The 24,582-nt window shown below is 42.1% G+C and overlaps 1 protein-coding gene across 1 annotated transcript in view; it reads left to right on the top strand.

Annotated features, from left to right (window-relative positions):
- LOC126162015 (esterase FE4-like) overlaps positions 1-24,582 on the top strand; it is a 431,873-nt gene that overhangs the window by 319,139 nt on the left and 88,152 nt on the right. The window contains exon 6 of the mRNA XM_049918237.1: positions 5,649-5,848. Coding sequence (XP_049774194.1) covers positions 5,649-5,848 — 200 coding nt within the window. The remainder of the gene's footprint in view (positions 1-5,648; positions 5,849-24,582) is intronic.

Genomic DNA, 24,582 nt, shown 5'->3' with positions numbered 1-24,582 from the left:
TGGCTGGCTGGCCACTTAGGTGGCGCTGCTGCTGCATGGCTGACAGACAGTGCCGCACATAGAGGACGCGCGTAACTGTGCGGCGGCACTTTCAAAGATCGGTGAGTGAGGTGGCCTGTAGATTGCTAACACCCATAGGTGTTGTTTGACTGGCCATAAAGTCTCAAGGAGGAGGCTTCCCATACAGACGGAAGTGTCCCCTATGATAACGGGTCGAGATGACAGGAGACATGGGGGTCAAATCTGCTGGGGCCCCGTGCACCAGTCAGCCCATTGCAGCAAGTCCAGTTGTTATAACAGGAGACATGGGCGATGTGTCCACATCCGTAGGAGAAGGAGGCAAGTAGAGTTGCTCCGACAGATGATGGCCATCTGGTTCCTGCATGGGCATATCTCGTGGTGTCAGTTCTTGTGCTGGCACCAATATGATGGTGAGAGGACTGCATTGTGAGTAATAAGAGATTACAGTATCCCGAGTGTCAGGTAGAGCTGAAGGTGGTGTAGCAGCATCCGGAACAGGCACTGCCAGCACACAAGGCCGAAGCTGGTCCGAGTGATGCACTGCAACACCCATGTCCATCTGGATTTCATACAGGCGTTGGCCACGGTGTCGTAAGATGTGACAAGGACTCCATTTTGGCCACCAGCCATATCCCCGTACTCATACCAGGTCGTTGGCGGTGAACGGGCCAAGCGAAGGCACCCACGGCCGTGAGGTGGAAGGCCGCAGAAGATGAAGTAGTGTGCGGGGTGTTGGCCATGTAAGAGCTCAGACGGGCTGTAGTCGCCCATGGGCCTGAAATGGTAAGAAGCCAGAAATTGGAGAAGCGCATCATCAGCAGCAGAAGAAGTCAGGAGTTTCCTCATCTGAGCCTTAAATGTGCGGTCCAGTCGTTCAGCCCCACCGTTTGACTGTGGATGGAACAGAGGGGCCGTGACATGCATGATTCTGTGCCGGGTGCAAAAATCCACAAAATCGGAAGAGGCAAATTGCGGACCATTATCAGTAACAAGAGTAGAGGGAAGGCCTTCCAAAGAGAAAATGTGAGCTAGAGCATTGGTGGTTGCCGCGGTGGTAGGCGACATGCAACGGATAATGAAAGGAAAGTTAGAGTAGGTGTCAATAATGAGAAGCCAATAAGTATCTAAAAAAGGTCCCGCGAAGTCAGCATGAATACGCTCCCAGGGCTTCTCAGGCAAAGGCCACTGTGACAAACATGACTTCGGGGCGGCAGCCTGTGACGCACAAGGGCCGCAGGCAGCAACCATGTGTGCGATTTCAGAGTCGATGCTGGGCCAGTACACATGACGGGGCGCCAGAGATTTTGTGTGAGACACACCCCAGTGCCCTTGGTGAAGGAGGCGCAAGACCAAAGCATGCAAAGACGCAGGTACCACAACACATGGCAAAGCATTTTTGGTAGAAAGGAGGATAACACCATCCCTAGCCGTGAGGTGGTAACATAAAGCGTAGTAGTTCTGCAACGGATCAGAAGTCTTAGCGGATGGACGATCTGGCCAACCCTTCCGAATACATCGTAAAACCCAGGAGAGGGTCAGAACCCATAGCAGCCGCCAGCCAGTCTCCGGTGATGGGGAACCCTTCCACAACCTGCTGCTTGGCAACATCCAGGTGGAAACACAAAAGTTCGTCCCTATCGAATGCCAGATCAGGCCCCATGGGAAGGCAAGACAGTGCATCAGCATTTGCATGTTAAGCCATCGGCCGGAAATGAATCTCATAATTGAAACGAGACAAGTAAAGAGCCCAACGCTGGAGGCGGTGTGCAGCCTTGTCGGGAAGTGATGTTGATGGATGAAACAAGGAAACAAGTGGTTTTTGATCCGTAACAAGATGAAATTTGGATCCATAGAGAAAAACACCAAACTTATGAAGAGCATAAATAATGGCCAAAGCTTCTTTTTCAATTTGAGAATACTGTTGTTGGGCATCCGTGAGCATTTTGGAGGCATAAGCAATGGGTTGTTCAGAACCATCAGAAAAATGGTGTGCAATGACTGCACCGACCCCGTATTGAGAGGTGTCCGTGGCAAGAACAAGATGTTGGCCAGGTCGATAAGTAGCCAGGCACGGGGCTTGTTTCAGCATAGTCCAATTTCTGGAAAGCCGCATCGCATGACGCGGACCAGTGAAAAGGCACGTTTTTATGCAACAGACGATGCAATGGCTGAGCCACCAAAGCAGCAGACAGTAAAAACTTGTGATAGTATGCTATTTTCCCCAAGAAGGCCTGCAGTTCCTTAACAGATGTAGGGCGCGGAAGGGCATTCATCACAGCAACAGTTTGCTGAAGCAGACGAATACCACCCCAAGAGAGTTGAAACCCCAAGTACGTGATAGATGCCTGAAAAAATTTTGATTTCTGAAGATTACACTTAAGACCGGCAGTCTGTAAGACATGAAAAAGTGTGTGGAGATTTTGAAGATGTTCGTCAGTGGTGGAGCCAGTGACAACAATGACGTCCTGGTAATTTATACATCCAGGGACAGTGAGCAATAATTGTTCCAAGAATCACTGAAAGAGAGCAGCGGCACTGGCAATCCCAAATGGCAATTGTTGGTATTGATAGAGGACGAAAGGCGTGTTAAGGACCAGAAACTGCCAGGGAGCAGCGTCGAGAGGAAGTTGATGATAAGCCTCTGACAGGTCAAGTTTAGAAAAATACTGGCCTCCAGCAAGTTTAGTGAACAATTCTTCAGGTCGAGGCATAGGGTAAGTGTTGATAAGGCATTGAGCATTTGAAGTGGCTTTGAAATTGCCACAGAGACAAATATCACCATTTGGCTTAGTAACGACAACAACAGGAGAGGACCACTCACTGGAAGTGGCAGGAAGCAAGACCCCTGAAGTAGTGAGACGATCCAGCTCCCATTTGACCTGATCACGAAGGGCCACAGGAATGGGCCGAGCCTGAAGAAACTTAGGCCGAGCAGTGGGTTTGAGCATGATATGAGCTTCAAAGTTGTTTGCGCGGCCTAACCAAGGAGAAAAACGGGATGAAAATGTCGTTGACAAGGAATCCAATTAAGCATAAGGAATTGCATCAGAGATGATATTGACAGAGTCATCTATGGAGAACCCAAAAATGGGAAAGGCATCGAAACCAAATAGATTCTCCGCGTTACTATGGTTGACCACAAATATGGGAACAGTGCGAATGACAGATTTGTAAGATACCTCAGTATCAAACTGTCCCAAGAGAGATATCTTCTGTTTATTGTAAGTCCGTAATTGCCTAGTGACAGGGGACAGGATTGGAGAACCAAACTGAAGATACGTCTGAGAATTGGTGATAATAGCAGCAGTACCAGTATCCACCTGCATGCGAACATCTCAACCAAGTATTTGGACAGTGAGGAATAACTTCCCTGAAAGGGAAGAAGTACAATTGACAGACAACACAGAATCAGAATCAGCGTCATGTTGTCATGTTCATGAATATCATGTATGTAGTCAGATTTGCAAATGGATGGCGGACAATCTTCTCGTGAATGTTTCGTAAAACACCGTGGACATGAAGGAAATTGCCATGGGTTTTGCTGCAGTTTGTTAGAGGTTTGTTTACGGTTAGGCCAAGGCTGCGCTTGGGAGCATACTGCAGCCACATCGGCCAGTGGGGACAGGCCACACGCTTCGTCAACATCGCATAGAGGTTTTATTTCCCCGACGTTGCCCCATGACTATTTGCGCACCAGCAGTGCGAGGAATTTCAAACGACTGAGCGATGGATAGAACTTCATCTAGAGTCAGATTTGCCAACTGAAGGGCACATTGCCTAACTTCTCTGTCGGGCGCCGATCGGATAATAGCATCTCGTACCATGGAATCGGCATAGGATTCTTTGTGAACTAAAGTAACAAATTGACACTTTCTACTGAGGCCATGAAGTTCAGCAGCCCGAGCACAATAGGATTGATTCGGTTGTTTTTGACAATGATAAAAGGCAACACGAGAGGCTACCACATGCGTTTGCTTTTGAAAATAGATGGACAGAAGTGAGCACATTTCACCGAAGGACAAAGATGCAGGATCTTTCAAAGGAGCCAATTGCAACAACAACTGATACATTTGAGGTGAAATCCATGAAAGGAACAGAGACTTACATGTTTGTTTGTCCGTGACATGAAATGCCAAGAAGTGCTATCAAAGACGTTCTTCCTAATCAGACCAGTCTTCCACCATCTCGTCGTAAGGAGGAAAAGGAGGTAGAGACAATGACGAGAGACGCCCCGCATTTGATGCCGCAACGAAATCACAAATCGCATTTGTGAGAAGCGTTTGCTGTTCTATGAGACCTTGCAATAGTTGCTCTAAAGTAGCAATGGAAACATGTGGGTCAACAATGGAAAAGAAAAATCTCATCCTCGTCGCCAATTGTTATAACTTCAAGTTGAATAAATATGTCAAGGAAGACGCAATACATGAAAGTCACAGATCAAGTAAACAGAGTAAGATGTGTGTACACTTTAACAGTCAAATCATAACTGAGTCCGAGTTTAGCAGCCACTGACTGGCTGGCCGGCCGCTTAGGTGGCGCTGCCGCTGCATGGCTGGCAGACAGCGCCGCATGTAGAGGATGCTTGTAACTGCACAGTGGAACTTTGAAAGATCGACGAGTCACAACACTCAGCCTTGAGATTAAGGCATTATAACTTTTCACCAAAAACAATATTGAGAGGAATTCTTAGTGAGTGAACTGAAGACTTTCATTTTTGTTGCTTTGAATTAGAGCATCCAGTACTCCTACACTCTGAACCTTGTCTACTGAATTTAAATGTCACAAGAAGAGTAAAGCTCACACTTCGTCAAATATGTCAGTTCTCAAGGCTTCTTGAATGTGGAAAATCATTAATGCCAGAACACACTTTCTTGAAATAAGGAACTCCTTTTCTGATGTTATTCATCTGATAGCGCTTGCCCCACACATGACACAAATATTTTAAGCTACCTTCACTACCTGGTCCCCACTATTAAACTCAGAATACTCAATATGTCCTACATGTTAAACCTTCCTCTTACAACTCTGTTTTATAATACATATACAATGTTCATAAGATTAGAGTTGCAAAATCCAATTCATAACTGCAAGACGTATACTAGAATTTCAAATAAGAAAATAACGATTGATAAATAAAATCATAGTAGCCTACATATTTTGTGGAACTGCACAGTTCACTCAATTTATCATACATCTAATATGTTCACCAACATATAGGATGCAGATAATTGTCACATCTGCTTCATGATTTGCAAGGAATCATGCATATATTTGGGGTAAGAAAGATTCAGTACACCTTTAGTCAAAGAGCACAAAGAAAACAAAATGTGAAACATGCCAAATATTTTCAGATAGAAACACTGGAACTGACTTAAAATGTTCATTTCTGCCTGATATTCTAATTTTATGTGCAAAGACTGCAGATAGTTTGGTCTAGTCAGAAAGTATATTGTGTAGTTTTAGTATATTTCATGCACTAAGTAACATTTTTTGTATTTGTCAATTCTATTTTATTTCATATTTCTGGGGCCCATGGGACCCCACAACATGTTAGCACAGTTTCAAAATACCAGCACAGTTATGGGTTTATCTGCAACTGCAAGGTTTTTTTGTTGCTTGGTTCACAGGATTATTCCACAAGGCTATAATGCAGAGTGGTTCAGCCTTAAGCATGTGGGCAGCAGCAGATGGAATCCGCGAGAAAAGTTTTAAACTGGGAGAGCTTCTGGGCTGTCATACTGACAGCAGTGAGGAGCTTGTTCAATTCCTCCGAGGGGTCGACCCTCACAAGCTTGTTGAAACATTCCCCAAAGTTGTTCCTGAAAAGGTACAGTAACACACAGAACTTCTTTGCAAATGTATGTTAAACTAACAATAAATTACAGTAACCCACTGGTGCAGTATGCACATACTTTCCACAGTAAATAGGCAAAGCTTTGCTGTAAATGGAAGAACGAGTTGTCCCATATAGTAAACAATAAGTTGCAGTTTGTCAATCCACTTATTCCCTCTGGTCAACCTTTATAATAAGAAATTTCACTGACATATTTAGAAATAGGATACTACCCAGTATCTAGGTCCTCTGATGGGCAAGTGTTCAGGAAGATGTATTTTATATCTACATCATCGTCTACACTCTGCAAACCACTGTGAGATGCATAGCAGAGGATACGTCCCATTGTACCAGTTATATTAGGGTTTCTTCCTGGTCCATTCGTATATGAAGCATGGGAAGAATGCTTGTTTGAATGTCTCTGTATGTGCTGTAATTATTCTAATCTTATCCTCATGATCCCTATGTAAGCAATATATAGGAAATTATGGTACTTTCCTAGAGTCATCATTTAAAGCAAGTTTTTGAAACTTCGTTAATAGACTTTCTCTTTAGGTCTATCTTCAAGAGTTTTCCTGTTCAGTTTACAACACTGACATGCCATGAAACACACTAATGTTACCCTCTGAGAGGATTTCAAAGTTTGACCATGCATGTGTCTTAGGGAAAATAATTTCAAATTTTGTGAAGTTGACAGTAAAACCAAATGAGGCCTTAACCTTGAGAGTTAACAGAAGTGGTAAAATTGTAAGTGAATAAAAAAAAAGAATAGTCACCAGCCTAATTACACACATTAATTTGGAAATACATATTTGAGAAAATTGGTTATCAGTTATTAAAGTTACTTTTGTTGAGGTTTCCCTTTGAATAGCGAACAGGATACAAACTGACACAGTGCACTCTATACTGTGTGTAGCAGGAGTTACCAATAATGCACACACCAGTAAATTATGGGGAGCAAAATTGCACCAAGCTCATAACAATGATGGCCACAATCAATAGCATTACTTAATCAAAATACTGAAACATCACTGCATGAAGTGCAGAACTAATTTTGGACATGAGGGGCTTCTATCTTGACTGACATGAATAACACAAATAAAGATGAATAACATCTTAAATATGCTGTTTAAGCTCCTCTGCATATAGCAGTTTTCCTTAGTAACAGTAATAGTTCATTTTTTTCTTAATAAGAGGACAATATGATGGGGGCCCATAAACTGGTATAGTTTCACTAGCCAAGGTTCTATGATTATTGCAGAGTAAAAACTTTCTCTAAAAGCTAATCATTCATGTAAATTACTTTGCAAAGTAATAAAATGCAACACTGGGCTTAATTAACTTCAAAAGGAACCATTCATGATGGGTGCCAAAACTACACTATCTTCGAAAATGTGCATAATTCACTTCTAATAGTACTACTGCAAATCAGTTCATTAAAGATTTATATGTACTTGTACTTTAATACCTGTCAAGCAGGTATTCTTGGCAATAATATTTATACAATCTTGCACTGTAATCTTACAAAACTATATTTTATAATAAACTAAGGATACTTCAGCAAAAGCCTATCCAACTTCACCTTTATGGTTTTTAACCTTTAAATAATTAAGGTTATTACCTTCCTATCGACTGATCTTTAAATTTTTGTACTTAAACTTCATATCTTAATAATTTCACTTGAAGTAATCCATAAATAAAGCATCCAAATTTTACTCTTACTTTAACTTTTTCTACTTCTTTTACTTTACACAAAAAAAATCACTTTTAAACACATGAATGCCAGAATTGTTCATTTAAATCAGGATACTCGGTTTTAAGAACATTTAGGCGAGGACCCTGCATACATTCATGATCAGGATTGAAGTTATGGTTTCGAACACAAATTGACATTTTATGTGATTATTATTGAAACAACACACAAATTAACTGGTCCATGCCAATATACATTACATAACTGAATGTATGAAGTCTCTAACTGTACTAATGGCTCTTGATGTGTGAATGCTCTATAAAATCTCTTCTTGGCTTTGGATTTTCAATGTATTAGAGCCATTACATTATTCTGTGAATACCAAATAATAGCCAGATCCACATCTGAGGCGAGTCCCATCTAATGCAGCTTCCAATTGCCTCTCTTAGCACCCCGAGGTGTACCATGCTAAGGGTAGTCACACACTGCATACCATTCACACAATGGAGCCACTCAGCTTAACTGCCAAATCCATCTTTTACATCGGTGCCATGCCACTTTTGTTGTGGAGAGACTTCCCTACAGTGTTTACATGGTACACATACAACTGCCCTAATAAACATACTTCTTTCATAAACATATTCATATTACAACAATTTAAAATTTCAACATATCCTTTTGCTTTTTTCATATATGCATTACAAAACTCTAATTTTCTTGACATACATCAAGGAGTTCAAACAACACAGAATGCACACTTCATAAATTGCAGATACACAGTTACTTAAAATAAACATACTCCTAAGTGTTACAAGTGCCTTCAGTATCGTGACACTCTCTCATGGATTAAAAAAACCTATGACCATTTATGCTGCCCCTCTCAGTATATGTTCAGAATCCCATATTAGTCCTATCTGATATGGGTCCCACACACTTGCACAATATTCTAGAACTGGTCACACAAGTGATTTGTAAGCATTCTCCTTTGTAGATTAATTGCACTTTCCCAGTAGTCTACCAATAAATCAAAGTCTACCACCTACTTTACCCTCGGCTGAACCTATGTTATCATTCCATTTCATATCCCTACAAAGTGTTACAATCGGATATTTGTATGAGTTGGCCAATTCCAACAGTGACTCAATGATGTTATAGTCATAGAATATTTCTATTTTGATTTTATGAAGCACACCATTGTACATTTCCACACATTTAAAGCAAGTTGCCAGTCTTTGAATGACTTTGAAATCATATCAAGATCTGACTGAAAATTCATGCAGCTTCTTTCAGATAGTACTTTGTTACAGACAACTGTATCATATGTAAAAACTCTGAGGTCATTATTAATATTGCCTGTAAGGTCATTAACATACAACAGCAATGGTCACAACACACTTCCCTGGGGCACACCCATATTACTTTTAGATCTGATGGTAACTCTCCATCCAAGATAACAGGCTGTGTCCTTCCTACCAAAAAGTCCTCAGTCCAGTTGCAAATTTCTCTTGGGACCCCATATGATTGTACTTTTGACAATAAGCATAGGTGTGGTACTGAGTCAAATCCTTTTTGGAAATCAAGAAATATTGCATGTACCTGACTGCTTTGCTCTGCCTGATTTTATGTAGTCAGGAGAGAGCGTCTGTAATTTCCTCTGAGGATATTATCACTATTTTTGGTGATACATCATGAGTATTGTACAAATTTTAATTTTATGTGTGAGTGTGTATGTGTGTGTGTGGTTGTGTGTATGTGTGTGTGGTTGTGTGTGTGTGTGGTTGTGTTTGGATCTCTCTCTAGGCTGTAAGGGTAAAGTTTCTAGTGTGTTTTCTGAGTAGTTAGCTCACCAAACCTCTTAATCCTTTTTAGTGGTCACCCACCTACATTTATGTGATGTATTGTTCTAGATTTTTGCAAGTGCATTTTAATATGATTTGTAACATCTGGCTTAACTTTGAATGATCAGGGATGTAATATCCTGTGTCTTTAATTGTAGCATTTCGTTTAGACTTACGTGTCTCAAATCTTAGCTGTAAGGTCCTGAGAATCACATACTTAGCTGTCCTGATATGTACATACCATAATCACTACCACTACTATAATTATGGTCTCACTCATTTGTATTTCCCAGAGCAGTGCAAGGTAAAACACTACACTATCACAGAAGAAATTGCTTTATTAGATTTTTATTGGATTTATTAACTATTAATTTCAAGGCCTTCACTTTTGGTAGTGACAGTTAATGATGTTAAAAACATCACATTTACATGTCAAAAGGCATTTTGGATAAGAAACCTCTAAATTGGCCAACAGTTACTTATGAGAAGAAGCACCAAGAGCATAAAAGGCAATCTCCCAGAAAGTCTGAAAATATCTGTACTCAAACCAGTTCATAAGAAAGAAGGCATAACATCTCCAGTCCATGAAAGTAATCTATAATATAAAAAAATAGCATAATACTGACTGTATGATCCAATAGTTTGAATCTAACAATCTAATAATATACTTACATCCTAACAACATGAGTTCAGGTCCAGCCTTTCTATATTCTAAACAATTGAGAACCTGGTAGCAAATGGAGAAAACTACCATAAAAAAAAGAACACCACTAAAGAGTCAGAGAGAATGCTTTGTGTCTAATGCAGCATTATTTGATCATTAGGCAAGAATTATTCATATTCCTGTATCAGGCTCCATTCCTGAAGTCCTGGTGCTGGATGGGTGGATTGAGCAGTTTTGCATCTGGCTCTTCCACAACAATATGATCCTTGTGGAAAGGGGCTGGGATTGGGAGTGGCATTTGGAAGGACTATGAGACTCTGGAGGTTGAGTGGGTGATGGAACACCACTTTAGGAGGGGTGGGAAGTGTCTTGGGTAGGATATGGTTTAATTGTTCCAATCTGGGGTGGTACTGGTTGATGAAGGGGACACTGCTTCATGGCTGGTTCCTGGGGGTGGTGGGAGGATTGGGAGTATGGAGGGAAATGGCATGGGAGATCTGTTTGTAGACTTGGTCTGGGCATTAGTGCCTGTTGTGAAGGCCTTGGTAAGAGGCTCAGCGTACCAAACAGGGAAGTTCTTGTTACTGCAGATATACTGTCCCTGGGTGGCCAGGCTGTATGCGAGGGATTTTATTGTGTGAAAGGGATGACAGCTGTCAAAATGCAGGTACTGTTTGTGGTTTAATGTGGACAGAGGTGTGGATGGAATCATCAGAGAGGAGGAGTCAACATCTAGGAATCAGATGGCAGAGAAGGTGTTGAGGTTGTGAAGGAATGGAGATAGGATATTTTGGCCCTGAGTCCAGACCATGAATATATCATCAATGAATTTGAACCAGACTAGGGTTATGGTGTTTTGGGTGGCTAGGAAGGTCTCCTCTAGAGGAACCATAAAAAGACTGGCATATGAAGGTGTCATTAAGGTGCCCATGGTTGTGCAGTGGATTTGTTTATACACCTTCCCTTCAAAGGAGTAGTAGTTGTGGGTTAGAATACAGTTAGTAAGGTGTATGAGGAATGAGGTAGTGAGTTTGGTGTCTGAAGGATGTTGGGAAAGGCAGTGTTCATTGTTGATTAAACCATGGGCAGAAGGGATATTGGTGTATAGGGAGGTAGTGTCAATAGTGATGAATAGGGATCCAGGAGGTAAAGGTGTGAGGATCGTGGAGAGTCAGTGAAAGAAGTGACTGGTGTCTCTGGTGTGAGAGTCTAGATCGCTGGCAATTGGTTGGAGGTGTTGGTCAATGAGGGCTGAAATTCTTTCAGTGGGTGCACATCACCAGCTACAAAGGGTTGTTCAAGATTGTTGGGTTTGTGGATTTTGGGGAGCATGTAGAAGGTGGGTGTTCGGGGTGTCATAGGGCTGAGGAGGGAAATGGATTCAGGGGTGAGGTTCTGGGAAGTTCCCAAGGCTTTAAGCAGGGATTGGAGTTTGTAATGAACTTCTGGGATGGGATCACCCTAGCAGAGGTTTTAGGTGGAGAAGTCAGATAATTAGCAGAGACCTTCTGCTAGGTAGTCACTGTGATTCATAACAACAGCAGAGGAAACTTTGTCTGCAGGCAGGATGATTATGTCAGGAATTGCTTTGAGGTTGCGTAAGGCTATTTTTTCTTCTACTAAAAGGCTGGTGTTCTGAGGAAGGGACCTGGAGAAGGATGGTTAGGCTAAGTTGGAAGTATGGAATTCCTGGAAGGTGACCAGCTGGTGGTTAGAGGATGTCAAATTAAACATCTTTCAGGCATCAATTTTCAACTTCATTTTATTTGGCAGCCAGTTTCATCATTTTGCTGTACCATCTTCAGGCCCCTGACAGATCTGTACAAATAATCTGCCTCACTTGTGATCAAAACAGGGGCCAGCAATACTGGTACTAGAAGATATTTGTTACAGTGACCACTTCAACCATCACCTGCTGAAACTGGTTGCCCAATAAAATAAGGTTAAAAATTGACAGTTGAAATGTGTTTTTACATCCTCTATTGAACAGCAGAGTCCCGCAACCATCGCTAAAAAGATGGACATACAGAGAGCTGGTGGGAGGGAAGGAGGATCATGGTTGCATAGTGATATGAACTGGAAGAGGCAGGATTCAGTGTTGGAATTAGGGTGATTTTGGTTGGAGGGATTGGTGGCAAAGAAGTGCTTTCATTGCAGGGATTGGGAGAAGGAGAGCAGGTCTTTGACAAGTCCAGCTTGGTTAAATTTGGGTATATAGCTGAAGGTGAGGTCTTTAGATGGAACTGAAACTTCTTTGGAGATGAGGATTTTGGTGGAAAGGTTAACAACTGTGTTATGGGAATGTTTTGGCTTTGGATTTGTTGGAGAGTTGGAAGGGAGTTTTGGAGGATGTGGCAAGTTGAAAAGGTCTCATATCTTTTTCACATGATCCTCCTCAACCCAGTGTACCACCTTCCTAGATGTTGACCTCCTACTCTCTGATGGCTCCATCCACACGTCAGTTGACATTAAACCACCAAGAGTACCTGAATTTGGCAGCTGTCATCCCTTTCACAACAAAAAATCCCTCCCATGCAGCCTGGCCACCAGGAGACTGCATATCTGCAGTGACAAGAGCTCCCTTGTTCAGTATGCTGAGGCTCTCACCAAGGCCTTCATAGATGGGCACTATCCCCAGACCTAATCTGCAAATAGATCTCCCATGCCATTTCCCCTCACACTCCCCACCACCTCTAAGAACCAGCCATGAAGTGGTATCCTGTTCATCACCCAGTACCACCACAACTGAACCACACCCTTTGCCAGGTCTTTGATTACCTATCATATTGCCCTGAAATGAGGGACATCCTACCCTAGATAAATCCCACCCCTCTCAAAGTAGTGTTCCACTGCCCACCTCACCTGCACAACATCCTAGTCCATCCCTATGTCACTCCCAGTCCCAACCCCTTGCCACAAGGATCATATCCCTGTGGAAGACTCAGGTGCAAGACCTGCCAATCCATCCACCCAGCTCTATTCCAGTCCTGTCACAGGTTTATGCTATCCCAACTGTGAAAGCAACCATGTCATTTACCAGCTCCACTGCAATTATTGCAGAAGTTTTTATATTGGTATGACTTCCAACCAGCTGTCCACCAGGATGAATGGCCACTGCCAAACTGTGGTCAAGAGCAATGTAGACCACCCTGTGGCACAACACATAACTCAACATAACACATTTGATTGCAATGGCTACTGCACTACCTGAGCCATCAGGATTCTTCCCTCCACCAACAGCATTTCTGAACTGTGCAGATATGAATTGTCCTTAAAATACATTCTCCACTCCTATAACTATCCTGGCTTCAGTCTATAGTAATGTACCTTCCCCTCACCCTCCACACATCTCATATTCCACCCTGTTTCTTTGCCACACTGCCAATGCATCTATCCACCTTTCCCCTCTCCTCTGCTCTTCTGCTCCCTTTTTCCCCATCTCCCTGCCCCACGACCTCCTGATGCTGTGTTTGTTGGCATTCTAGTTCCTGGCCACTCCACCAGACATTATTCATCTCTCTCGCCATCCATATACTACTGTCACTTTCCCCTCCATGCCCCCTACATATTGCTTCTTGCATCCCACATCATAGTTACATTTCAGCCCAAGATACTGGAGTTAGTGGTTATGCGTGCATGAGGTGTGCTTGTTTGTGAGTATGAATGGTATGTGTTCTCTTTTGCTGATGAAGGCTGAAGCTGAAAGCTTTATGTAAGTGTCTGTTAATTGTGCCTGTCTTGCAGCTTACTGTGTCTCCATTACAGTAAGTAGCAGAGTGTCTTTTCCTACATTGTTGAGTTTCCATTGTTTGTTTTTAGAAACAACACATAGAACAGCATCTGCCACACATTAACTGTAACTGTGATTGTCACTCTGCTACTCATTTGATAACAGTGCCTAAGCAACCACAATGTTCATATATATCATGTCAGATCATAAAATAAAACATACTGCCTCATATTCTGGAGTTGGCACATACAATTCTCAGTACCATCGCATAAGTACAAACCATAAGTTGCTTTTAGTTCTCATTCTCCATCTTCATCAGTGTAATTTAGCTCACCAGATCATACACATGCAAAACAACCTTCACTCCAGAGCAGACCAAATGGAATAGCTATGAAACAGAATAAAACAGAATGCTATGTTTTCCTTCAAAAACAGCAAGGCATTGGTGTCAGCCATGTCCTCATTACTCACAGGTTGAAGCCACTTTTTCCTCAAAGATCTCAGGCAGAGAAACATATGTAGCAAATACAGCACTGGATATGTGGTAGGTGATAACACATATACAGGGTGTTACAAAAAGGTACGGCCAAACTTTCAGAAAACATTCCTCACACACAAAGAAAGAAAATATGTTATGTGGACATGTGTCTGGAAACGCTTACTTTCCATGTTAGAGCTCATTTTATTACTTCTCTTCAAATCACATTAATCATGGAATGGAAACACACAGCAACAGAACGTACCAGCATGACCTCAAACACTTTGTTACAGGAAATGTTCAAAATGTCCTCCGTTAGTGAGGATACATGCATCCACCCTCCATCGCATGGAATCCCTGATGTGCTGATGCAGCCCTGGAGAATGGCGTATTGTATCACAGCCGTCCACAATATGAGCACGAAGAGTCTCTACATTCGGTACCGAGATTGCGTAGACAAGAGCTTTCAAATGCCCTCATAAATGAAAGTCAACAGGGCTGAGGTCAGGAGAGTGTGGAGGCCATGGAATTGATCCGCCTCTACCAATCCATCGGTCACCGAATCTGTTGTTGAGAAGAGTATGAACACTTCGACCGAAATGTGCAGGAGCTCCATTGTGCATGAACCACATGTTGTGTTGTTCTTGTAAAGGCACATGTTCTAGCAGCACAGGTAGAGTATCCCGTATGAAATCATGACAACGTGCTCCATTGAGCGGAGGTGGATGAAACTAAAATGAGCTCTAACATGGAAATTTAGCATTCCTGGACACTTGTCCACATAACATCTTTTCTTTATTTGTGTGTGAGGAATGTTTCCTGAAAGTTTGGCCATACCTTTTTGTAACATCCTGTATAATAACATACATGTAATATGGAAGGTGGCAAATTAGAACATACACCTTCCATAACTGAAGTCAAGGAATGTTATTTTGAAAAGATATCAGTGCAGATTATTTTACTTTGTTTTATTGACTTTTTGGATGTAACACACTTTGTAACTATTCTTAAACCCAACACAGTTAAATGAATTTTACTTTTCCACAGAAGTTTTCCATTGCAGTATTGCTTTTCTGAATTAATCTATCATGTTACATCTGTCCAAGTTTACTAAAATGGTTCAAATGGCTCTAAGCACTATGGGACTTAACATATGAGGTCATCAGTCCCCTAGACTTAGAATTACTTAAACCTAACTAACCTAAGGACTTCACACACATCCATGCCTGAGGCAAGATTTGAACCTGTGACCATAGCAGCAGCACAGTTCCAGACTGAAGTGCCTAGAACTGCTTGGCCACAAAAGCCAGCTCAAGTTTACTAATGTCACATCAAGTGATAGATAGAAGTTTATTTTCGTGTAACATAAAACACATAGAAAAATATGATATTTATAGTAGTAAACATTCAAAAATAAGTAATACAAGATGTGATTAATCTGCTGAAAGAAAACACTCAACTAACACATGCATAACTGGCTGCTTTTCTTGCCACATAGTGTTTTAACCCATACACACTGTAATCTACCCCTCCCACAATTTGGTGTTGTCACTACTATTGGTGAAGGTAAGTTATCTTTTTTCAAAAATACACGAGGAGTCAGATTTATAATAAACTATTTACTTATTTTCTTTTCTCATGTTGGCTCCAGTTCTTCACGTCTAGGGGCTGATTCTTGAAGCTGCAATTTTTGATGTTATACATTCTCATGGTTCCAGTTGACATAATTAATTTTGAAGTAAGCCTGAGCAATTTTTTTGTTTTCACATTAATTTATTCTCTCACATTTTTCTGTATCACATTGTCTTTCTCACATTAACAAAGCCAAAATTACATTGTTCTTCCAAAATACAAAAACATGTCCAGTCACATAAGAGGCATGCCCACTACTACTTCATTCTGCAGTAATAACAATATTGCAAAGGGTTTACAAATTGTCTTGACAAATGGATTTCTATTAATTTATATTATTATTTTATAAATGAATCCAGAAATAAACATAAAAAATAGCACTAAAGTGTGTAATTAATAACAGAAATTTTCAGTGTGCCAAATATTTTGAAATTTCAAATCTTTCTAAAAAAAATTAATTTCAACTGTACATTCTAAGCTAGTACATGTCAATTGTAAAAAGGAAAATAAAGTAACTTCTTTTTATAGATTTTAGCTTGTAATATAACACATCATGTACAAAATCATAAGAATTTTTTTAGAAAAACTGCTGAGATAATATTAACCTGTTTAAAATTCGAAAATATTTCTGGTATCGACTAGTTCTGTTGAGGAAAAGTAATGCTAGTGGCAGGTGTCCCTTTACAACATCCCCCTCCCAAAATCTGGAAACAATATGTTAACAGTATTTTGTGACATACTATAAAGTTTGCCAAACAGCGTACAAATTGATACCGAAAGATAGAATACAGATGTGTAGAAGTATCTGATACATAACATATTACAATAAGAAAAATATCTGCTATAAAAATCATAATTTATACATATATCAGGACATGCCATTCAGATTTTCAAATCTGTAGAACATTCTGTGACAAGACAAACAATTTGTACAAAGTCAAAACTACAACATTACAACAATAAACTATAGAAATAAGTGCAGAGATAATGTAAATACTAGAATTACAAATAGCAAGTTTATACCTATAAAATCACACCTTCAAAATCTTCAAAAGAGAAGAGAAAAAATTCAGAGCCTAAATGTACGACGAGTGAGCCAACTCGAAAAATTCATGACGACGGGTACAGACCAGAAGAATATACTCAGTCATGAGTAGGAATATAACACAAAATCAATCAGCCACATAGACAAGAGTATTTAAGCATATGTTGACTCTTGAAAATATAACATAATGAAAAAATATTGGGGCCTAAGCTTACCCACGAATCCAAAAATGTTTTGACAATTCAAGTTCATAATCATATCAATAAGTTCAATCACATGTAAAGCATAATTATAAGAAGCGCCTAGCCTTAATCTCTCCTTGAGTACATGCACACAGTCACGATGACCAGAGGTACCCAAAACAGAATTAAGCATGAGTTTGCCAACAACTCAAGTTCCAATGAGATACAATATTGCAGTACTCAGGATAAATACAGATAATAAGAGTCATAAACAGCTTTGAATGATGACATAATCGAGTAGACTGAGGACCAAAATCAGTGAGTGAAATCAGAAATGTATACATCTTGTTGTACTATCTATACCAGTAAAAGCCTTCCACACTGTTCGCTAATTGTTCATACGACCTAACCTATGTCCATAAAGGCCTAGAAGATTATTTAAAATTCATAAAAATGCATATGCTGAGTTAAAGTTACATAATGTATTGGGAAGTTAATCCCCCTATTTCTTTAAAAAAATAAACAAAAAAAAAAAAACTGTTACGTGGATTAACACTGTCCATAGCAGTGACTGTTGTTCTAAGCAAATAGTTCCACGAATTCTTCGTACAGGATAATTTCTTGGCTAACAATTTACAAATCTCAGTCACAACACTGATGTAGTTGACAGATGCTTGAGTACATTACCAAGCAGCTATGAGCTCTTTTAAGTCAACTGGACCAGTAAGGGTGTAGCCATGCAGGAGTGTGGGAATGGATCCACCCACATCTTTCAGTTTCCTCCCTAGATTTTCCTGTCTAGCATTCATATCAAATCCTGCAACATTTTTTGTGTACTAAGGATCCTGTTCAATACCTCCCTCAAATCACACGGCATACGCTCTGCTTATTTATATTGCAAAAGCAAGTGTATAGGGTTTATGTCAGACTGGATTAAAAGGTGTTCACATATGAAACTTTAATAAACAGAGCTAAATGCAATGAAAACAGAACTAGTAAAGTGATACACACAGATATACAAAGATACTATCCCTGATTTGTACAGTACAGGATATGAAAATCCATTACTAGATATTCAATGGCATTGTTTCATTTCAAAAGTGTAAAAGGATCTACTCATTTAGTATCATGGCATATACGTGTAGGAGTAATTTCACTACATAAAGGAAAACGCTTGTGTGGATTTTATACTGTGAACGACCACTTTTATTGTACCGCACAAACACAATACATACATACATTAATGCGTGAAAAGAACACTGGTTGTTTCCTCCAAAGAACCTCGCTCAAAGAGAATGTTTCAGTGTCCTGTTGACTATCGACTTGTCACTCCCACACAGCCCCCCCCCCCCCCTGAAGTGCGGAGCACCCAGTATGGTGGGGTACTTAGACTTCACCTCTCGGCCTGCCCGAGTGTGGATAGTGTGGGTGTGGGTGCTGCTTGATGATTCCGCTGCTGCATTAGGTCCCCTGGTGTGGAGCTCCAGTGGGTCACAGCTGTCTGGCTCTGCGGAAGGTGTGGGTTCGTTGCGAGTTGTATCTGAAGTTGTTTGTGAGACTGCAGTCGGTGCTGTCATTGTCCAAGCGAGTTTTACCCACTCAATGGAAACCTGGTCGACTTTCCCTGGAGGAGGATATCCATTGTGTGTGTGTGTGTGTGTGTCCCATCCTAGCACTTGGTATGGTCCAGTGTACGGTGGCTGTAACAAATGACGTACCAGGTCTGTGCGGAGCATGATGTGGGAACAAGTATCGAGGGACTTGTGTATGAACACTGGATGCGTGCCATGCTGAGATGTCGGGACTGCACATAGCATCTCTACCTGCTTCCTCATTTGTTGCAAGAGGTGTGGTAGTTGTGTGTTATCTGGGAAAGGAACTGGTGCAAGGAATTTTGCTGGAACACGGAGTGGTTCTCCATATACCAACTCTGCTGAGGAACAACTGATGTCTGTTTTTAATGCGGTCCATAACCCCAGCAAAACCAATGGCAACACTTGAGTCCATGAGTCCTTGTGGCACATCGGGGCAGCCTTTAAAGTTCAGTGCCACCTTTCCACCAAACCATTGCTGGCCAGGTGGTAGCTAGTTGTCCAGTTTCGTTGGAAGCCGCAGAGTTTCGACAGTTGTTGGAACAGTGTTGACTCGAACTGGCATCCTTGATCAGTGGTAACGAAAAATGGGCACCCAAAATGAGCCACCCAAGTTTCCAAGAATACCCGTGCAGTAGTCTCTGCAGAAATGTCCCTGATTGGTGTAGCCTCTGCCCACCGTGTGCAACGATCCACTGCCATAAACAAGTACCTTCTGAAGGGGGGAGGGATCCAACCAAGTCAATGTGTACATGCCAAAACATGCCGTTGGGGTTGGGAATTAACCTACTGGAGTGTGAACATGGCGTCGCACTTTGCTACGTTGACACTGATAGCAGCTGCTGGCCCACTCCCGTGTATCTTTCTTGATTGAAGGCCACACAAAACAGTCCATCACTAACTTCACTGAGGCACTGGTTCCCAGGTGTGCCAGGTTGTGGATGCTGTCGAATACCTTTCGTCGGAACTGGGGGGTGATGTACGGGTGTGGTCTAACCGTGGAGGTGTTGCACCACACCTTAAATGTGCTGCAGGGGGCGTCCACAAGTTGTAAACATAGGCCAGTGGATGGGTCCACCAACAAGGACTGCAGCTGTGCATCTGAAGCCTGTGCCCTTGCCAATTCAGAATAATCCAACATTGGACTTATCCCATTAATACGTGAGAAATAGTCTGCCACAATGTTGTCGGCACCATGGATGTGACGCATGTCTGTCAAAAACTGGCATATAAACTCTGTATGGCGGGCCTGGTGGGGGAACATGAATCGCTGATTTTGTAGAAAGCTGCCACGAGAGGTTTATGGTCAGTGTACATGGTGAATTGCCTGCCCTCAACGAAAGGGCGGAAGTGCCTGACACTTTCATACATTGTGAGGAGTTCCCTGTCGTATGCACTCCAACGAGTTTGACTCATCTGTAGTTTTTGTGAGAAAAAACTTAGTGGCTGCCAATGACCCTTCACTCTCTGGTGCAGTGCTGCACTGATTGCAACTTGGCTTGCATCCACTACTAGGGCTAGCTGAGCTCCTGGTGCAGGGTGTGCAAGCCCCACTGCATTGTGAAGGCTGTTTTGCAGTGCCTTGAAAGCAGTGGGCACTTGCCAATTTTGTTGTGTCCAGCCAAGGCATTGTTCAGTGGCATCTGGATTGCTGCTGTTCCAGGGAGGTGGCGACGATAGAAATTTATCATCCCCAGGAATCGTCAGAGATCGTGGTAGTTTTGAGGTCGTGGTAGGGTACGCAACAACTCCAGCTTCTCTGGCGGTGGGAAAATGCCCTGAGCTGACACTTTATAACCCAGGAAGGTTACCATGAGTCCTCCAAACATGCACTTGTCCTTGTTAAGTGTTATTCCATGCCTTGCCTGCTTTGCACCTCGTTTACGTGTTCCTGAAGGTCAGAAACATTTCCCGAAAACACCAGAATATCATCTAAATAGGCGAAGCAATATGGCAACCCTCTTAGCACGCTGTCTAGAAACCTTTGCCATGTTTGGACAGCATTTTTCAGCCCAAATGGCATCACCAAAAATTCAAACAGCCCAAATGGGGTTGTCACTGCAGTCTTTGGTATGTCCTGCTCTGCCATTGGGATCTGATTATAAGCCTTACAGCAATCCAAAACACTGAATATGGTTGCCCCGGCCAGTCAATGGGTGAAATCCTGTATATGTGGCACAGGGTATCTGTCGGGAACAGTTGGGGCATTCAAAGCTCGATAATCACCGGACGAGCACCATGACCCATTCTTTTTATGGGCGAGGTGCAGAGGAGAGGACCACGGACTGTTGGATGGCTGTATAGTTCCTTCCTGTAGCATCTCATTGAAAATGGTCTTGGTTTCCTGCAAGCAATCAGGTGCAAGCCTGCGAACACGTGAGAGGACTGGCGGGCCTGGAGTTGTACGGATGTGGTGCACCGTCTCATGCTTCGCCCTGCTCTTTCTTGTTCCATGTTGTGGTTTGGGTGTTGCCTTTGCTGTTGAAACAGCAGGAGCCTGTTGTTGTGTTGTCAACTGTTTTGATGTCATTTGAGCCATCTGCACGTCAGATTCCTTTCTCCCTATGGTGTCCTCCCAGGTGGGTGTGCTGAGGTTATCTACCCTTTGGTATGCATGAGATGTCAGACGTCCTTGTATTCCCGGAATAACCTATCCATTGGCAGAATGGATGAGTTATGACTTGTGTAAATCTACGGACAATGCATGTTTTGCCAGGAAATCAGCAGCTAGTATAGGTTGGTCGATATCAGCCATAATGAAGGTCCAGTTGCATTTTTCTGGTAGCCCAATGTCCACTGCCAGTGTTTCCTGTCCATATGTGTGGATGACTGAATCGTTGACTACTTTCAAAGCGGTCTCTTCAGCACGTTTGTCTGATGGGAAGAAATTTACAGGCAGAGTGCTGACATCTGAGCCGGTGTCAACCAAGAACATCCATCCTGTAGAGTGATCAGGAATGAAAAGTCTTTGTGAAGCTGTGTACCTTACAGCTGTGGGAGATGTCGATTGGCATAAATTAGGCTCATGCTGAAATGGGGGTGTTCTCCTTCCATGTGTCTGTGAGTTTTAGGCGCAGTTGCTTGTTGTCACGGTCGGCTGCACCTAAAGCAGGCTGTGGGATGCATTTGGGTGCGAGCACGGTACCTTACACTTCGTAGCCTCTGCACCGAAATGCTGGTGGAACCAGCAATAACCGTTGCCGTTGTTTCTATGATGTGGCGTGCGCATCAGCTCGCGACGATGCGTGTGTGTGTCAGCTGCTGCAACATCGCGTGGCTCTAGCCGCTGCAGCTGGGCAGTCAGCTGATCGATGGCAGCGTAGAGAAATCAGAAATCTTTGGTCGTGTCCGGCGCTCGTCGTGCGGTTGTGGCAGCACAAGCTGGAGGCACTGCGTCAATCGGCTCCGGCCATGTTCGGCTGGTGTCGTTGGCCGAGGTGGTTGTGGCAGCGGCCACTGTGGCATGCGAGTCGAGCAGGGAGTGTGCTCTATCGGCCACTTGCAGCAGTTCGCCTAATGGCTGGCCCTCGTAAGCAATTAAGGTTAAGCACACCTGCGGAAGTAACTGCTGTTGCCATACGTGCACAAGCAATGTGTCTGAGAACACGGAAGGGTCCACCATAGCACATAAATGCCGGTAAAAGTCTGAAGGTGACCTGTCACTGCGTGTCTCGTGGTACAGGAGCTGTGTTATCCACTGGTCCACAAGTTTTGTACAACGCAAAATTAAAGCCATCTTGAGGGTGGCTTAGGCTTGTTGTGGTGGGGATTGCACAATTATATCCGATACCACCGACGATGCACGTTGGTCCAGGTTGCATACCACTAGCTTGAACTGTTCAAAATCATCAATTATTTGTTGCTGCACGAAAATGTTATCCATAATAGCGAACCAAATCTCCGGACATTCGAGAACGAAAGGTGGGGGCCGAAATTGTAACTGCGATGTGGGTGGGCCACGATAACCAGCAAACGGAAAATGTGAAACTCGTGGGAGTGGCACCGACATGGGTGATGAAAACGTGATCACATTTGGGCTGACATCGGTGTGGCCTGCGGGCTCGTTGTGCGAGGCAATATCCTGTGGTGGTGGCATGGGACCCACCGGCACACGCAGTGTGGTTGGAAACCTAACGTCATGTGCGAAGTCGGGTTTGAGATGTAGGAATTCACGGCACTGTGAACTGAGGGGTTTGCTGCATCGTATCGAGCTCCTTCTTGATATTCTGGATGATGCCGTCAATGTCGCAGAAGAGGTTCTGTGCAGATGACATGTCGATATGAGACGTCGCGGAAAATATCTAAAGAAACTTGTCTACTGTCACACCACTTAGTTACGGGGTCACCACTTATGTAGGAGTAATTTCACTACATAAAGGAAAACGCTTGTGTGGATTTTATACTGTGAATGACCACTTTTATCGTACCGCACAAACACAATATATACATATGTTAACGCGTGAAACAAACGCTGGTTGTTTCTGCCAAAGAACCTCGCTCGCAAAGAGAATGTTTCAGTGTCCTGTCGACTATCGACTTGTCACTCCCACATACCTATCAAATTCTAAAGCACAAATCTATTACAAAACATTACCATATATCTGAATCATCTTCTCTGTTGTCAGACACTTCATTCAAAAGATCACTTTCAATTTCATCAAATACTACACCCACATTGTCTTTACAGGGTTTATCAACTTTACTGGTATCATAGAATTGCTTTGTTTACTCGTGTTATCAGGTAAAGATTAAATATGATGAATGGATACCGTGGCACAATTAACATCACTTGTTACATAAGGAACACAAAACATATTACAGTCAAAATTACACTTCCTACTTAGATCTTCTTTCACTTCATTCCACCAATTGGGATACAAATTCTGAATAACCATAGCTAATTTATTCCAGAATGTGCATTTATCTATGTTATCATCAATCTGGTCCCAAACAAACTTTAAAAAGTTTTCATCTTTATTCTCTAGGCTCGCAGATAACTCCCCTTTACTGTTTTGATCAGTACTCTGCATGACATTAATGAAAAACTGCATTGACTGGACTGGTATTCCATGACTCTCACTTATAATATCAGAGACATCACTTACCTTACCTACATTGTCAACATCATTCACAAATAACTCTGAAACTTCATCATTTTTGAACTCCACAAATACCTGATACTCATCATTATCATATTCTTCCAAAACCACCTCATCAACAACATCACTATCTATTCAAGTCTCATCTCCATCAAAGTCACTTACCTCACCTACATTCATTTGCAATAAGCTACCAGTCTCAGACTTACCAATCTCAGTTATTTTGGAAAAAATGACATTTTGTCTGTGGAGTGGGTGACTGATTCATCTGTAAAATTTTTTGTTTATTTATAGAAGCAACACATGAACCTGTGTTCAGTGTATGCCGCCTTTAGAATCTGGCGATGGTCAATGTATGGCCAAAACCGGTTGGCCAAAACCGGTTATGACTGTGTCCATAAACATGTAATTGCATTTATAAATTAACAAAAAATTTTACAATCTCAGTTATTTCTATCATTCCAATTATTATGGTACATACTTTTTCCTTCTGCCCTATCCATCCTGTCAATATATTTTAAAATTTGTTCAAGATAATCGGCAGGTCCATGTACTAGTGTACTAAATCCCACTGCAACCTTTCTGTCAATCTCCTTTCAAGTGCATCAATCAAGGTCTTTCCATCAAATGGTTTGTCAAGGTGTGTTAATTTTTTAAGTTGGTCCTTACAAAACTCCTTCAAAGTGCAGTCCCTGTTTGTATAATTAGGACCATTCAAAAACTTACTTTTGATTCTTCCCTGTTCAGCTTCCGAACAAAATTCATTAAAAAACAT

Source organism: Schistocerca cancellata, chromosome 2, assembly GCF_023864275.1.
Source record: "Schistocerca cancellata isolate TAMUIC-IGC-003103 chromosome 2, iqSchCanc2.1, whole genome shotgun sequence".
NCBI lineage: Eukaryota > Metazoa > Arthropoda > Insecta > Orthoptera > Acrididae > Schistocerca > Schistocerca cancellata.
This window is presented reverse-complemented; position numbering and strand designations above follow the sequence as displayed.